A 19,540-nucleotide genomic window follows, 5' to 3' on the forward strand; every position below is an offset into this window, starting at 1 on the left:
CATTTGTATTTTCTCCATTTCTCATTTGCGACCCCACAAAGCTCTGGATCGTTATAAATAGCGGAGTCAGTATAGCCATGTCCGTCTGTAACATACATAAATCGACTTACCGTAGCTCCCAAATAACTTACAAACTTGATTGATACATCAATATATCGGGAATTCTCCCGGCTCGGAATTCTCCTCGATTTTTGGACTATTTTGATATATATCTGGATTACCTATTTATTATATGGATCTAATGATAGATATTTCAAAGTCCATTGCAACGATGTATATAAGGCTATAGTAAGTTGGACCTGCAATGGGTCAAAGTAGAAAAAATATTTTTTAACATGATTTTTTTTCACCAAAAAAAGTTTGTCATAAATTTGATTTCACTAATAAATTAAAAAAAAAAATTAAAAATTAAAAAAAAAAACAAGAAATTATGGTCGATCAAGCCGACCATACCCTACACTAAGTAAAATAGAAAAAAAATTTTTCTTTTAAAATTTCAATAAAATTAAATTTTTGAGTGATTTTCGGAAGTGGGACTTATATGGGAGCTATGACCAATTATGGACCGATCACCATGAAATTAGGTCGTGTGATTTATGTCTATATGGAAGTTATTTATGTTGAATTTTGTGTGAATACCAACATTTCTAAGAGATTTATGCACGTTAAAGTGATTTTCGTAAACGGGTCGATCATAGCAAAATTTGGTGACATGAATTTCGTATATATAAAACATATTTGGAACGAAATTTGTGTAGATACTTATATAAATTAAACATTTATGACCGATGAAGTCCAATTTCAGGAGGACAGTTGTATGGGGACTAGGTGAAATAATGGACCGATTTCAGCCAGTTTCAATAGACTTGGTCATTGGGCCGAGAACTATATGTACCAAATTTTATCGAAATATCTTCAAAATTGCGACCTGTACTTTGCGCACAAGGTTTACATAGACAGACAACCAGACAACCAGCCAGCCAGACGGACGGACATCGTTTAATCGCCTCAGAAAGTGATTATAAGTCGATCGGTATACTTTAAGGTGAGCGTTACAAACATCTGCACAAACGCATTATACCCTCCCCACTATGGTGGTGTAGGATATAATAAAACAAAATGTTGGAAAAAAAAATTAAAAAACATAAACAAAATTTTAATTTTGTTACCTAAAAATATTTAAAATTTGTATTATATTAAAGGATAATTTGGTGAAGGGTATATAAGATTCGGTACAGCCGAATATAGCTCTCTTACTTGTTTTAGATAACATTTACACTCTAATTTTAAAAGTCAAGACAAATATCTATTGCACTTTTCAGTTCAGTATCTATTGAACTCAGTTCACACCTTAGAAATAAAAACTCTGATCAATTTGAAAGAAGTATACAAAATATATTTTATTTTAATATAGATAGATACAAATATAAATCCATAGATGCATACATAAATATAAATTAAATGCACACTTGTGTTGACTCAAATAAAATCTTAAGCTACAAAATCAACATAAAATATACAAAAAAGAACATAAATATGATAGGAATTCTTTATTCAATATTGTCGATAAATTAATAAATGTGCAGGATAATTGTTGAAATTCGTATAAAAACGGTGGTACATACATATTAACATATTTTTTTTAAAATACGATCAAATTAAAACAATTAGAAATATAAAATATTGCTATAAATACATAGATGGACGTCACTTTTGTTTAGTATTCAAACTAAAACCATATTATCTAATTTTTTAAATAAAATACTTGAAAACTGTGTTCGACCATTAAATATTTTTATTATTTTAATTGTCATTTAAAAAGAATTAATTTTTGATTAAATAAAAATCAAGATTTTTTAATAATATCTTGACAAAGGAAATACTTAAACGCTTTAAGGCAAATATTATTAGTAAAATCTTGGAAATATCTATATTTAATTAATCATCTGCCAATTATAATAAAATACGTATGTATTTTGTAACAAAAAATTTGTTATTCTAATACATTAAAGTTGCTATTAAAATGCTTGTACATTAAAGTGTTTTTAAAATTACCGCCAACACAGCAATACCTATTATTCATAGCAGACACGTTGCCTGCTTTTAGGATTTAACACCTTTTTTTATATTACGCTTAACAACGCCGCGTTAATTAATTTATGCTGTTTTTAATATAAACAGAAATTCTAAATAAAAATCTTTTTAATAAGGTAGTCTTTAAGATTTCTTGATAATTTGTTTATATATGTATGTACGTTTAAGATATTTTATATTAAAATAAACAAGAAAGAAAAATACTTAAATCTTTAATGTCTTTATAAAAATAAATACATATAAATTGTATTAAAGTGTAGCTTAAATATTTATGTTGTATATTAAGTTAATAAATTTAAATAATACATATTAAAAAAATTAAAACAAAAAGAAAGCAAATTGTCATTATTATCAATCCAAAAGGCACTTTGGCTTAATATTTTAGCTATAAAATAAATTAAATCTTAATATTAAATTTAAAAAAATATTTATATAAAAATGTTACTTAAATATATTTTAACAGAAAAAAGTTAAAATAATATGATTTAAGTTACTTTTTTTGTTTGTTGTCTATTCGTAAGCATTTATTATTCAATTAATTGTACTCTTGGCGGGGAAAATAGTCGGGTAAAAAAACATGTATCAATATACCAGTCATCATTAGGGCAAAATAGAAAATAACAGCAATCCACCATAGTATACGTTCCCAGCGACGTACTTCTAGATTCCGTAATACTCCAATGCCCACCAGTAGGCCAGCTACAGCTCCCGACAAATGGGCCATATAACCAATTTGATCATGTTGATCGGTAATGTGACGATATATCGATGTACCCAAATCGGTAAAACAGAAGATGAGAAAAACGAGAAGTTGTACAATGGCATATTCCATTTCTTTCCAGTTCTGCAGTAGAGGGAAGACAGAGAAATATAGTGTAAGATGTAGAAATAATTTTTTGTTTAATAATTGTCAATATCATATTTATAGCAACAATCTATATAAATAAAAATCAAATGTCGTGTGTTGATAATTGCATCAATTGAGAACGGCTGGACCGATTTGGACAATTTAAAGTTGTCCAACTTAGGTTTTAACGGAAACAAAAATTGGCAACGCCCACTTATACGACAACTTTTTCGATTTATCTAAAATCGGAAAAATTCCGCACCGTTATTATTTAGATGCAGTAATCCAATTTAAGTTTTTACTAAAAGAAAAATTGACACGCCCACTTTTTTCTATTTATCTAAACTATATGAAAACGGCTACACCGATAAGGCTATTTTTTTTATATGTTCACAGTAATTAAATTAAGGTTTTTACTGAAAGAAAAATTTATCACGCCCACTTGTTTTCGATATATCTAAAATCGCAGAACGGCTGGATCGATTTGGTTTTTTACAGAAAGAAAAATTGTCCATGACCACTAATACGCCCACTTATCAAATATACCTGAAAATATGGGCCGCTATGTTAGCAGTAACGATGCAATTTGTCACATTTTTTAGATTTGTCATTCATGAAAGACATCCAACTGTTGTTCATTTAGCCATACATCTGGAAAATGGTCAACGAGTGTACTTTACTGAGGAGAATGTATTACAACGAGTTGATCGGCCGCCATCTACAACATTGACCAGTTTTTTTGAAATGTTCCGAAATGATGACTTTGCCCGAACGCTGCTATACTCCGAAATGCAAAGGGTTTTCCACATTTTTTTCCACAGACGCAGGCCACATTTACACAATTCATCCAAGAAACGATGAATATTTCTATTTGCGTTTGATATTAGTCAACGTTCGTTTTCCAAAATCATTCCAAGATTTGCGAACTATAAATGGTGAATTGTGCAAGCGTATCAACGCTTGCGATTGTTAGAACAAGACGCCATGGTTGATGATATTTTAAATCAGATGCGTATTAGAATATCAAATCCAAATTTGAAACTGAGCGAGGAAATTTACAACGAGGCTTTGGTATTAATTGAGGATATGTGATTGATGATGTCGAACAAGGTATTAGCCGATGCACGATCAAGAGTTGAGACGCGAAAAAAAAATATGATTGCGGCGGCTACAGGGAATCAGTTGAATCGAAAACAAAAATTATCAAATTGACTGTGAACATGAGTTAATCAAAATCTGAATCAAAATCCGAACTCATCCGAAAAGTATTTCCAAGCATTACACAAAATTACAAAAAACATGACTGGCTAAGCGAACGTTCTATATTGGCTGCGAAAAATATTAATATCGACGATTTGAATTTTCAAATTCAAAGAAAAATTGTTGTCGAATTGCTGACGTACAAATCGCTTGATTTCGTTACTTCCCAAGATGATGTCATCAACTATCCAACCGAGTTTTTAAACTCGCTGGAATTACCCGGATCACCGCCTCATAATATCCAACTGAAAGTCGGATCGGTAATCATAATGTTATGAAACATATACCAACCACTTCTTTGTAATGGCACCCGACTTGCGTTAAAAACCTGATGCATAATGTCATCGAAGCAACAATTTGGATGTACGCTTCGAAAAGACCCCGAGTGTTATTAACCGAAAGTTGTTTCCACAGAAAATAACTCTCCACAGCAGTGAAACTACATCTGCAAGTCCTGTCCAAGCACTATCTTTATTTCCGCGATAAAATAATCAACGCTTTGGGAAGACCCAAGTCTCACTAGGTCAAAGATTACCTATCCAGTTTTTTTCTAGGAAAGAACATTCGAGAACCGTGAAACTGTTACTAGTGCCAAATAGTTCCTGAAATCAAACCATCCTAAACAAGAGTTTGACCTTGTACCTTGACACTGTACGCAATCATTATCCAGAATGTAGTGCTATTCTGAATAGACTAGTGCAATCATGCAATTGAAAAATTTATGCTGAGACTAGCATCTCTTTCTTTGTTCCCGCTATTGGATCCACAATTCGGAAAGCCCCGAGTCTCATTCGGCCAAAGATTGCCAGATATTTCTTCGATTGACTAGATCAACTAGCGTCATCCCGATGCATATTGCAAAAAAAAATATTTTTTTCCCCGTTTTACTATTGGATCTACGCTACGGAAAGACCCTATTCTCACTCTGCCTAACATTTGTATCCTCCGAAAGTTTTTTCTCCAGGGAAGATCTCTCGATAACAATGGAACTGTAATAGGTCGAGGTACCATTATCCGGGATGTAGTTCTATTCTGACACAGACCAATAGGACGCGGTTCATCAATGCCAAAAGTTAGTGCTTTGATTGTAAAATTGTAGGCTGTCGGGAGAAAATCTCCGATATATGTATAGACTAGCGTACGCAATGGAGAGCTAACGCAAATTCTTTAATCCGGGTAGCAATATTACAAATATTTTCTGCTAATACAGCACCAATCTGATCTTCCCCAACATTTGAAGACTTGTGTACATGATTTTTGTTAATGGCAAAACAATGAAAACTTGTATCTCACAAAATTTAAATCCAGATTTACAAGAAACAGCATTTTGCGATTTGTTATCGACAATGAGTGCGAAGGCAAAGCCATTCAAAGCCCTTAAGAACTTAAATTATTGTCAGGTTGAAGTTCATCTGTAGTACTTTAACGAATATATTGAAATATTTATTTAGACACTTAGCAGACTGAATAATGAAGCAATTAAAAATATTATCACAGAACAGTTTTTAAATATGATCCGGGAATTCAATTATTTCACTTTTTATTTAAACTTATTTGAGATATGAAATTAAACATACCTTTGGTACTAATTTTACCTGCATATAAACATTTTACTTACCATTATAATCGTAGCTATGTGAGCTGTAATCAAGGCATAAACACCACCCGAAGCACCAGCTAAAAATATGCGAGGACTGGTAAGAGATGTGCCCATTGAACCGGCCAATACACCGGCCAAATAAACCAAAGCCACACGCCACCAATGATGTACTAATTCCAAGGCAACACCCAAAAATATTTGTATAATAAGATTCATAAACAAATGCATAATGCCGACATGAACAAACATGTAGGAAACAAAACGCCAGGACTCGAAACGTTTATAGGGATTGTAGATAAACAGTGTGGCAGCCGGGCCATTTGTGCTCTCACCAATGCGGCGATTATTATCGGGATCATCTCTGTTTTAGAAAAAGAAAATTATAAATAAGCTTTAACAAATAACAAAAAATAAAAGGAAACTTACTGAAAATGTATAACATCTATGAGAAACATTATAATTTCAACCAAAGAGAATATGACCATAGTTAAAGGAGGTGGACATATAGACATTTGTTTTTCATAGGCACCATCTTAAAGAAATAAATAAATTAGTTAGATATTTTGAAGAAAACAAGCATCTATCTACCCACCCAACTCATCGCCTGCCAAGGGCTTGGGTGGCGGCACCACCAAACGACAATATCTTGTCAGTACATTTCTTATCAACCATGGATGCTTCTGAGACATACGATAAAATTCCTCGAAATCCAAATAGCCATTATTGTCTGTGTCGGACATTTTAAGAATTTGTTGTGCCACATTTGGCGGTATATCGCTACAGACGCCAGCAGTTATAAGACCTTTTAGTTCATGTATATTAAGTAAACCATCACCATCAGCATCACGCTAAAGAGATGCAATAATAAAGAAGAGAAAACAAAACAAAATACATGTAAAAATTATTTAATAAATAAACAGCATTTAAAATGAATACATTTCATTCATTCGGTGTTTACGAGTTATTCAATTTGTGAGATTTTACTACTAAATTTAAGCGAACAAGTTGAATGAACTTTTGCCAAGAAATCCACTTGTTAATTTGTGTGTGAATAGTAGTGGTACATTATGAACTTGATATTGATTTTAATATTTTATGAATAGTGCTTTAACAAAATGCTAATGTAGGTGAATTTAATACAGCACAATAATATTTAAATTTACTTACAATTCGTGACAAAAAATAAGCAAAATGAACAAACTAATTTAACGATCTCGCCATAAAATATACACAAAAAGGGAGGGCTATGTATATTCGACTGTGCCGAATATTATAAATGCAAGATGTTCGTGTATTATAGAATCTAATCACAATAGGATTTTCTATAGAATCGATATTGTCAATTTCAAACATTAAATATATTAATAATATATTAATAATATAAAAAAACCCCCATCCATGACCAATAAATGAATAATTCAAACAAAACCAATAACACTAGTTTACAAGTTTTTTATTCATGATGTGAAACTTCGGAAAAAATATGGAGAAAATTCCAGAACGTTAAACTTTTGAGATATTTATTATCAAAGAAAATACTACAAATAACATTAAAATTGGAACAAAAAATAAAACTAAACTGTGTTATTTCTGTTTTTATAAATTTATAAGGGAGACAAATTAAAATATTAATATTTTAATTTGTCTCCCTCACGACACTCCAACTATAGTCTCCTAGAATATGCAGGTACCAAAACCCCATATAATTCCGTTCAAATCCGCCGTCGATCGGAAGAAAAGTGGCAATAAATCTGTATATTCTAAACTACAGATACAGGGTTTAAAATTTGGCCACCTTTAGTTGTCAAAGCTTTGTAGAAACCGTAACTTATTCAAATACGGACAGATATTGAATGAATTTTCGTTATAAAGCAAAAAGGATAATAAAACAAGTAAGAAAGTATGGTCGGTCAAGCCCCACCATATAATACCCTACACTAAGTAAAAGAGCAAAAACATTTTTCTTTTAAAATTTCAATAATTTATATTTTTGAGTGATTTTCGAAAGAGGGCCTTATATGGGAGCTATGACCAATTATGGACCGATCGCCATGAAATTAGGACGTGTGATTTATGTCTATATTAAAGGTAACTATGTTGAATTTTGTGTGTATACCAACATTTTTAAGCGATTTATGCACGTTAAACGTGTGATTTATGTCTATATTAAAGGTAACTATGTTGAATTTTGTGTGTATACCAACATTTTTAAGCGATTTATGCACGTTAAAGTGGTTTTCGGAAGCGACCGATCGTAACCAAAATTTCGTGACATGAATTTTGTATATATAAAACTTATTTGGAGCGGAATTTGTGGAAATACATATGTATATAAATTAAACATTTATGGCCGATAAAGTCCAATTTAGGAAGGACATTTGTATGGGGGCTAGGTGAAATAATGGACCGATTTCAGCCAGTTTCAATAGGCTTGGTCCTTGGGCCCAAAAAATAATATGTACCGAATTTGATCGAAATATCTTCAAAATTGCGACCTGTACTCTGCGCACACGGTTTACATGGACAGCCAGCCGACCAGCCAGCAAGACGGACGGACGGACATCGTTTAATCGACTCAGAAAGTGATTCTAAGTCGATCGGTATATATCATTATAGCCTCCCCACTATGGTGGTGTAGGGTATAAAAACCAGTTTTTTTCACTAAGTTATTTCTTATACTTTAAACTTTGACTTTATTTCATTTTTCGCAAATATCTTTCTTAAATTGTTACCAAAAACATTATTTTATATATACAGTGAGCCGCAAAAGTGAGTATACACCAAAAATTATTGGATATTTTTTAAGATAATGAAAATTCTAAAATTTATCCATGATTAAAATTTTAAAGTTTCGGTTTGATAGAGATTGGCTTGAATAATATCTTTGGTTGTGAAAAATATAGATTTAAGTCGGACTATAATGATTTTCATGATCTTAAAAAATCAAAAAATTCGCTGCTGTTTACTCACTTTTGAGGCTCACTGTATATATAAAAATGAAATGGTCCATGTATGTAATGTCATCACATGAGAACGGTTAGGGCGATTTGGGGTAAAACTCGGAAATTCTTTTTTTGTTAGTCCAGTCAATTGTAATAATAAAAGCTCCCTAAAGTATACAGTACAAATTTAGATATTTTATTTGCAAATAAATAACAACAGGCTGGTGTGCGTGGGTTGGAAAAAATTGAAGAACTAACATTAGTAAATGCTACCGGGCGAAGCCGGGGCGATCAACTAGTATCTAATAAACTTCAAACTAAGACGTAAAAAATTACTTTCAAAATCTCAATCCGACTAGCCGTAAAAAAAGAATCAAATTCTAAATTTTAAAATGAGTATGAACAAGTTAAATTCCTATATTCGAATGTGCCGAATCTTAAATAACCTCCACCTAAATATAATGACAATTTTAGGTCTCTACATCCGAAATAATTGAAACAATTCACATGATGTTGGCCGATCGGAGATTGAAAGCGCGAGAGATTGTGGAAGCAATAAGCATCTCACATGGCTCTTGTTTCCAAACCTGAAGAAATGGCTCGGTATTTTTGATTCCAACGATGAAATCATCTCACAAACAAATACCTATTTTGATGACCACGACAAACCATATTTTTTGGATGTGATAAACAAATTGTAGAAACGTTGGTCAAAGTGTTTAGAGCTTAAATGAGACTAAAACCTGTGTTTCATTCTAAAAGTCACGGACTTATTGACCGGCTCTCGTAGGAGTAGCGTGTGCTATTTAACAATTTAAAAAATGTCTGCCTACTTGAAACTAATTTCTGTTAAACTTTATATCGATATACATATCCGAAAAATAAAATTTAGTCTTGTGATTTGTTTTTACACGAAACAAATTTTTGTTGAATTTTGCTATTCTATAGGCATATTTCGGGAAGAAATTTGTATGGGGGCTAGGTGAAATCATGGACCGATTCATAAAATTTCAAGTTTGTTCTTTTAGCAATCAAATGCCAATGCATAATATCATGGAATTATATGGGCAATTCCATATCATCGTACGTGACATTTGTTCGCCTATAGAGTGAAATAGATTTTGCAAAAATAAGAGTATCTGAAAAATAATTTGGTCCTTATGTTCCATTCAGTGGGTACTATATTTTAAAATAATAAAAATATGTCCAAAATATTGAGCGGAATAAGGGTATATCGTACGTGACATAAAACGGAACTCATTTTGAGGTACATGTAGAAATATGCGAAAATATTCGAATCGTGAGAGGCGTTATGTTTTCTTTTAATTTCTTACACTAAACGAAATATTTTTCCTTTACAGTCCGTCGTATTTAAATAAAAACAATCTTTGGATTATTTTATAATAAATAAAATTTAATATCGTACGTGACATACCGTATGTGACAGATTTTTCTCTTATAATAAAACAATATATATTTTGTATATATGTATATGTATATAAAATCTAAAAAAATTAATAGAAAATATACATTCGGTTTCAATAAACAATTTGATAATAGCAAAAAAACAATCAGAGTAAAATTCATTTCATACTACAAGCTAATTGGGAGTATAGTTTTCGCCGCAATTTTAGCCTAAAACATACCTAAAACATTGAAAAATTAAATATAATCAGTTTAAACTATTATTTTTGTTTTTAAAATGTTGTAATATGATCTAAATACATAGTAACATTTTATTATTTTCTTCTATTCAAATCATTTTGAAAAAAAGTTTCAAGGGTTTTTGTTTTTTCAGTCGTGGTAGCGATTCTCGTGGAAATTTAAAAAAAATTGTGAAAAAATTTTACTTTTTGAGGGCTTAACTTTATATAACTCTGGTTCAACTGGACCGATTATGCTGCTTAGGAAAATTATAAAAAAAAAATTGTTTAATTTTAAATATTTTCATTTCTGTATTTTGGATTTGAGAGTGTTTTACACATACGTACAGTTGGAGATACAGAAATTCATAAGGATCAAGTGAATATTTCTCATTGTTACATACGGAATAACAAACTTATCTATATCCTCATACTCCACTTTTGGTGGTGGAGGGTATAAAAAATGCATAAATTTGATTGAAACTTATTTTTTTAATTTTTCTCAAAGATTTTATAAAAAAAATTGTAATATGGATAAAAACTAGCTACAAAAATGACTAATTATACATTTTTAAATCGATATAATCATGTCGTCACCTAAAATGCAAAAGGGCCTATCAACACTTTTCAATTTTATAGGAGAGACTTAAAACATAATAAAATTTAAAGTGTTGTGGTTACATATATGATTTTCTTTATTCAATAAAGTCGTTATTCTTAAAAATAGAAAGTTAAAAATTTGTGAAGACGTGTGCCTTGATGCGCTGTAACAATGTCCATTAAAAACTCAATTTTGAATGTTTTGGTTGTTACGCCCTTTTGCATTTCAGATACTACACTTCAGTCAAAATATAAATTTCGTTCAATGAACAAAAATATTTTTTTTGCAAACTTGTGTAATTAATCAACCTTTGAGGGTAAATTCTAAAATAAATTTCTTACAACTACTACTGCGAGACCGCACGATTTAAATCCAAAATAAACATTATATATCCACTATGACAATTTTTATAAACTAAGAATATTATTGATAACAACAAGAGCACAAATACAATTAAAAAAAAAGTGCATTACTAAACCCATAGGTATTTGTCATGTACATATGTATAAAAAAAATAAAATGAAAATGTTGTCATCCACTGTATTTTTAAAATTAATGTTACAAATAGCACTGGTTTGTAATTGCGTTTGCTACATACATATGTATGTATGTGCTTACTCATAAACATGCAATATTTCCTAATATGGTCATAATGATAAAACTGCGTGTGAATACAACAAATCTTGGTCAAATCTGACAATTTTGGTAATATAACAAAAATCGAGTTTTTCCACAATACGAAAAATTATTTAATGCTTTTTAATCGTTTCATTACTTAATGTTGTTGGTATTGATTTATAAATATTTAGTTTTACCAGCATTTATATGCACAAATATATTTAATTACACATGAATTACAAAAAAATATCAATCATACATATTTTATTATACCCTTCACCAAAATGATGGATATATTGATTTTGTAATTCCATTTGTATCGCATAGAAATATTCATCGCAGACCCACAAAAGTACGAGGGTGGGTCAACAACTTTTGAATTTGCCGTCCTATAACAGGCAGCTGTCAGTAACGGCTGTAAAAGGTTGAACAATCTGCGCCATTGATAGCAGACTATTATTTTTTGCGGAAAGACACCATCACTCAAATAAAAGCTAAGCTACATAAATACTATGGGAACTCTGCACCAATGATTTCAATGGTAAAAAAGTAGTTTACAGAATTTCGTTGTGGCTGTACAAGCAATTGAGGTCTTCCTACACCCGAAACAATTGAAAACAATCACGATATGGTATTGGCCGATCGGAGATAGATGACCTCAATGTCCGTCCGTCTAGGGCCTTTTCCACAATTATACTTTGTTGATCGCAAATGTTTGGTATTGAAAATGGGTAAACTCGGCCAAGTAGAACCTCTTACAGTATAACAAACAATGTTCAAACAAAACAAGCTATATTCGGCTGTGCCGAATCCCAAATACACTTCACCAAATCATGTGTTAAAAAATGTTTAAGATAAAGATTGAAAACAATTTTTGGTGAAAAAAGTTTTTTGTTGAAAAAAATTCGGTCCGAATATCTATGAGTCTTTGAAATGCCTATTATTATATACATATCACTATTTTCTATGTTAATCCCTTAGTATTCCATATATAAGTAGATAAACAAGTAAGAGAGCTATTGTTGAAATTTATTTGTGAAAAAGTAGTTTTTCGATTTTGGCTATTTGTAGGTCATTCATACAATGACCTTATATACGTCGTTGCAAATATCTTTGAAATATCTATCATTAGATATCCATATTGTCTAAATTAATATTATTAATAATCCAGATATATGAAGCAGAACTAGCAAAGGGTTCGTTGTTGTTGTAGCAGCAGTGTTTGCTGAGTTGACAGCCCTTGGCGGAGTGAACTCGGGTCATTCCGGTGCGTAGAACCAGCTGTCGTGGGAATGAGCAAAGGGTTCGTTGCTAGTTCTGCTTACCCCTATTCTATATTCTTGTCACTTTTGAAGTGGATATTGAACTAAGACCTCAACAAATTAAAAAATGCCAGCTTCATTACAGATTTAATCCACTTATCCAAAGATAAAACTTCAAGTACAGAGTAATCATTATTCAATGAAATATCTTATACAAATCGAAACTGGAAAATCCTACAGATGTACTAAAAAAAACCGCAGAGCTCGGCTTAACTATGATCAAGCTCATTTGATTTGGACTCCAAAACCATAAAAAAAGTACTATGGTCTGACGAGTCAAAATGCATCCTCTGTGGATCAAGGAGTTGTTGTTCGATGACCACGAGGCGAAAAATTAAATCCCACGTATACAACATCAACAGTTTAACATGGCGGGGAACATATTATGGTTTGGGTGTGTTTTTCGTGACATGGGATATATCTACAGAGATCTTTATAGCTCAGTAATGCTGAATGGGAAATGCCACTTTCATGGACTTTCCAACATGATAATGATCCCAAACATACAGCGAGTGTTGTAAAAAGCTTGGTTGCATGAAAATCAAATAAAACTCATGACGTGACCACCTCAATCTCCCCATTAAGAACATGTCGATGATTGCAAAACGTTATATAAACAACAAATCATTCTTAGAATTGCAGAATAAGTGGAATGCTATTACAAGTAACAATATTGGAAAGCCTCAATGCCTAAAAGATTTTCGAAAGTTATACAAAATAATGGCTATGTAACGAAATACTAGAAACTTAAAGTATTTTTTATTTTTTTTTTGTATTGTTACGTTTTTACCTTTTCAAACGGTGGTTTATTTCCTTTAAACCACCACACTCTTTAAAAACACACTGGTAATATACAAGAATACACTGATAATACAGTTGATGTTAATTCTAACAGCGCCTATATTAAAACTGACTACAACGTGTTGTGACTATTTATATACACTGTGCCATCCTCTAGAAGTTTCATGAATTATCTAACGTACAAAACTAGAATGTTGTATTTCAGCAGTCTTAATGTTAATATTGGCGCAGCAGAAGTATCTACTTATGTCAGTACATACAAAATATGATGGTTGTGAAAACCCGTACAATTGACGGGAAACCGTCAATTTGAAATTGATAGTGCAATTTCGTAACAGTATTTTCACAATGTCTTAAAAAGTTGCAAATGCTTTCAACACTAGAAATGTGAACATTTTTAATTTAAACACGATTTTTTTTAAATTTTAGTTATTAGATTTTGTTTTCATTAAATAATAAAAAAAAACTTCTAAAATATAAAAGTGGAAATAATACCTAAATTGTTTTTATTTTAAACAAAGTGGCAATTGAATAATAACTAGTTTTCCGTTACAAATGTTTTGACCACTAAACTTGTAAATAAATAAATATTTTTACATTTCTAATAGGATTGCAACATTTTTGTATTTAATAATTATTGATGAATTTAAAAAAAAAGTATACAATATTTTGAATTTGCAAAACCATGATTTGCACCTAATACTGAATTTCTATCTGAACTGGCTGGCATATCTTATCATGTTTAGTCAACACACATAGTACATAACATGTTTAAGAATTATGTTGTCTATCGAATTGTCAACAGATAATTGATAAAAGATAAATAAAAATATTTATTTTTATATCAATAATTTAAGCTATAGAGAATTTTGTTATCAAAGCTTTTTAATATTGTATTATTAAAAATTAATAATTTTACGACATTCATACAATTTTCGAATTGATAAATAATCTAAAAATTTACAATTTTAGAAACTTTAACATCCCTGTTATGAATGTTAAAATGGCTACTAACTCTCTTACATGATTAACAGTGTCATGTTATGTTAACTACATATTAAATGAACTCTGTTAAAATTTAGTTTTTCCCCGGCTGTTTATTATCACATAAATTATGAACAAATTTTAAATATCTACGAGTTATAAAAAACAACATTTTTGTTTTGACATCCCTGAAAAAAATAAATTTTTCCACCTGCCCCCCACAAGAACCTCATATATGGTTTTACCCTAAATCAATGATGAAATCATCCAAAACAAACTAAATGTTTTATTTTTTAAAAAAGTTAAGAATACATAACGCTCATTTGAGACTAAAGTGTCTTAAATCAAAATTTGGCACATTTGACAGCGAAAGTAACGACCATTTTTTAAATTTATCAAAGATTTATAAAATAAATTTTGTATGAAAATTATAGTTTAAAATCAAGAGTAATGTTAATGTCTTAAAGAACTATAATTTAAGCCATTTAAAAAAAAAACTATGTTTATTATTGAATTATGACTCTCTTGCCGCAAATGAGCAATATGATAATAAAAAATGTGTGTTAATTTTAACTTTCATACAAAATAAAAGAATACAACAACAAAACCTATAGTAGATAAATAAACAAGAGCAGGGTAAAATTTCTAGTTACCGGTTTTCACATTCATACAAACATAATAATAATGCCTCGGTAACCAAATACAATAACATCAATAAGCTACAAACACAATATGTAAATATTAAAAAAAGCAAATACAAATTTAGATAAGAAGATATTGTTGTTTCAAAATGGCAAAGAATTTGCCTGTAACTAAAAAAAATATAATTAAATGACAAGAATAATAAAAGGTGTCAAGTGCAGTAAGAGAAGTTCATGACAGACAAGGTGTGGAAGAGTTAAATACACAAAATAAATATTTAAGAAGAGATTAAATAAAAAATACTACTGAGATAATTTCACAACATCAGAGAAAAAATATTCATTGATAAAATGGAAAAAAAAAGAAAAACAGTAAAAACAAGAAATGCACTATGAGAAAAATCGTGCTACAACAACAACATACAAAGGCCACACAAACAAACAAAGGGGCATTTTTAATTTTTGTGCAGCTCGTCAACACATGAATGAATCATGTATTTTTTTTTCATTTCTTTAGAAAGAAAGTAGATACAAATTGTAGCTAGGTACCTATATTATCTTTATTTAAAAAACACAACACTACTTACACTTTCAAATACATGACGAACTTTACGTCTTTCTTCAGATTCCTGTTGTAAATTGTTTAATGGTATTTCCTCCATATCTACAGTATCCTGACGATTAGTTTGTGGTCTTTGTTGTAATTGTGGATAAATGCCATTTTCCACATCTTGTACGTTGGACATTTTTATTTAATTTTTAAATTCTCCTGTTTTTCCGTAATTTAATTGATTTTACTTTAAAATAACACAATGTAATAGTAGACGGTTTATTTATTTCTTCTTTCAAACAAATCCACTTGTTGTTTTGTTTGCTTCAATATACACTTTATAATTTATGGTGTTAACACATTATTTAAAAGGTATTCCTTTGTTCTTGCTTTAAGTTACATAGATAAGATAAATTTGTGCGATTTTCTTGTTGATTAATAGTAAAATTGTATAAAATAAAAACTATAAAATTAAAACGAAACGTATGTAATGCAAGCCCAGCACTCCATTAGCAACCGTCTAAACTAAACAATAATTAAGCATAAACTAATAAAGTGATGCCAAGTTTTGTATATATCGTTTAATTTTAAAAACACGCAGCTTTAGTATATATTGTATACTAAGAAAAGGAGAAAGTAAGAAAATAAATGTACTAAGTGGTGCTGACACATTGGAAATATTTTTAATATACACATGACAAAATATCAAGTATAATTTAAGAACTGACATATAAATACAAAAAATTATTTTTGGTTCACAATGTTAATAAACAGTACTATATTATATATCATTTAAAAGGTATGTTGAAGCACTATTCAATGATACCCATAATGATCAGATTATTTAAAAACCTATAACTCCTAAACAAAGAGAGAGCAGGAAATATTTTTAGCGTTTTTGCGCTTATAATTATAAAGGTATTTCCTCAATGAGAGCTATCAACACCAAAAAAAATAATTAAAATGCAAGCGTAGGAACCCTAAATAATGTACCAAAATTAATAGGAATATTTGTTATTTTTAATAAAGCTAAACATGATGTGGAACGCTTGGCCTAGTAAAAAAAGCAGAAGAACTATTTATTGTCAAACATTTCTATTTCTAGTGTATTTTGTTTGTACACTTTAACTACATTACCAGGCCTAGTAGTCTACATTGTGAATACCGCTATAATATTTTTTATTTAATTTTTAAAAACACCTGAAAATTACACAGACAGGACACCCATTATATGTTATTGTGAATTAATGATTTTCTGTTTGTTAAAGTTTACGAAAATAGTATATTATTAAAAACCGGACCGTGCCGGCGAAATTGCGCTTTTTACTCCTAACATAAGATTTCAATTGCCAACATTAATTTGAAGAAATAATGTTCAGCATTAGCTTATTTCCTTTTAAAATTTTGTTTTTAATTTGCAATATTAACAACATAAATCAAGCAGAAAAATCAAGAAATAAATAAAAACAGTCATACTAATAAGAATATACCAACACAAATTTCATGAATAAGTTGAAAATAAACAGAAAGGTGGAAATAAATTTCCATTATGCTGCAGACGTTATTTTTTATGTTAAGAAATACAAATTACCCGTGGAGACAGTGCGTAATAACATTTCCATTGCACTTTTAAAGTGCTGCCACATCGTTAACATGAGTGACTTCTCGAATCCCACTAATAATATTACACGGAACGGAATTTATTGATTCTTTAATAAATGTCAACAACTGTATATCTTCCATTTTTTCCCAATTAATGGACCGTCAAAATTTTGGATTCTTTTAATATTTTTCGGCGGTATATGGAACACTGATTTCGCGTATATCGAAGACCGGCTTAGCTTTAAATTTTTTTAATTTTTTGTATATACCAAAGCCGGCTTTGCTTAAGATTTATTTTTTAATTTTGAACATCGGTTCGCATGGTATAAATTATTCAGTATTATGCGATAATTATATTAAAAGCTAAGGGGGACCTTGTATGAGGACTAGGTACAAATTTTTCTCGGTTTTCGCTATACTTTACTGCACATATTATTACAGATATGCAACAAATGACAGTTGTCAAAAAAAGTTTTCAATGGTTATGGTTTGCAGAACGAGGGGAGATATACAATTGTCCACAGCAACGAGTGTGAAATATATTTGTCCCTCTTTTCAAAACACAACCATTTTGATATTTTCATTTGTTGTTTATCTATTGTCATATTTCTGAAATCGCTGATTCATATCTGTATCATTATTGCTTATATTAGAATTGCCGCATAATCAACATATTTGTGACTGCTCAAATAGTATTCCGGGGGGACAGGTGCAACCCTGGATTGATATTGACCATTTTCAATGCCAAATAAACTTTATCAACAGAGATTATTTGTGGACAATTTCAGCTAGCTAGCTCCTTTCGTTTTGGGCACTATCGTGTTTTCAATGGACGGACAGACATAGCTAGACCGTTTTAGAATCTTAGAAGGGCCAGGAATATATACACTTATGTGGGTTTACGTCAAATATTTTGATGTGCTGCAAACAATGACAAAATCAATATAGCCGCACCTCTTGTGATGGTGGGAATAAAAAAACAATTATGAAAGTAGTTTTTCCGTAAACTAATAATTAATTTCTTTCAGTGTACTAAAAATACAACACTGCACTGTCTCCCGATAAACGCTGAAAAAGTACTTGATATTTTCGGTCGCATTTTTCGTCAACAATTTTTTCGTAATACAAATATACGAAAATTTAATTGAAATTTCCTCGAAAAAAATAATAAAAACTGTGACAATTTATTAAATACTATCTCAAGAGTGAAATAAACATAAAAAACCACTGTGAAACAAAGTAAATCAAAGAAAAACTTCGTGTGAAAAATTGGTAGACAAAAAAATATCTGTGTCAATTTGTCTTTGATGACTTTTCACACACTCACACAAATACTGGCAGTGATGTCAACTAATATTTAGTGTTTTTGGTGCAAAAATTAAAGAAAATTGCTGTTAGTGCCAAATTCTAAAAAGGCACCATAATAAAAAAAGTGTGTTATTAATTTTACATTTGTAAAAGGATTTCATTAATTTCTATTACAACATTTTGATTTTGTATGATTTAAGCATGATTTTTTGAATGTTTAAAGTTTTTTGAGTTAAATTTGAATTGTTTTTACCCCTTTCTTTCGATACGCATTTGGCTCATACGCAAATTGTCATCACTGAATACTACACAACCAATAAAATAAATGGAATTCTAGCTGAAAAGAGGAGTTTAGTTAGAGAGGACACGTAAAGTGTCCATTAAAACAAACAAATAATTTATAAATTGTCAAAAATTAAAACAACGATATAAATATTTCTTTTCTGTCAACAACTAATCGCGGAGCAAAAAGAAAAAGTCCTTTTTCTTTGTTATTTATTTTTTAAAGTGATAATAAATAAAAGTGGTGTTTTCTTAGAAGTGGTGTTGTAGTGGTAAATGTAAATGACACAGCCTGTTTAGTACAAAAATAAAAGAGAAATAAGAAAAAGTGAAATAAAATAAAGTATAAAAAAGAAATATTAAGCAACCAGAAATATAAGTTTTCCCTTTTGGGGTTTTAGGAAACGCCAAAAACAACAACATCAAAAGGAAAAGTGCATTTGTG

At 30.3% G+C, this 19,540-nt stretch overlaps 2 protein-coding genes across 2 annotated transcripts in view; one reads left to right on the forward strand and one right to left on the reverse strand.

The window, feature by feature from the left end:
• Positions 1 to 2,588: 2,588 nt before the first annotated feature.
• Positions 2,589 to 16,451, reverse strand: rho-4 (rhomboid-4). The gene is made up of 5 exons (XM_065508524.1): positions 15,941 to 16,451; positions 6,394 to 6,649; positions 6,228 to 6,333; positions 5,820 to 6,162; positions 2,589 to 2,938 (listed from the first exon to the last, which is right to left on the reverse strand). The coding sequence occupies exons 1-5, from the start codon at positions 16,097 to 16,099 to the stop codon at positions 2,630 to 2,632; spliced, it is 1,173 nt and encodes a 390-aa protein (XP_065364596.1). The 5' UTR covers positions 16,100 to 16,451; the 3' UTR covers positions 2,589 to 2,629.
• A 2,119-nt stretch (positions 16,452 to 18,570) lies between these two features.
• The window catches only part of LOC135959048 (mucin-17), a 66,198-nt gene continuing 65,228 nt past the window's right edge, over positions 18,571 to 19,540 (forward strand). The window contains exon 1 of the mRNA XM_065510048.1: positions 18,571 to 19,537. The gene's annotated coding sequence lies outside the window, so the exon portion shown is untranslated. The remainder of the gene's footprint in view (positions 19,538 to 19,540) is intronic.

The sequence above is a fragment of the Calliphora vicina genome, chromosome 4 (assembly GCF_958450345.1).
Source record: "Calliphora vicina chromosome 4, idCalVici1.1, whole genome shotgun sequence".
In the NCBI taxonomy this organism is placed as follows: Eukaryota; Metazoa; Arthropoda; class Insecta; order Diptera; family Calliphoridae; genus Calliphora; species Calliphora vicina.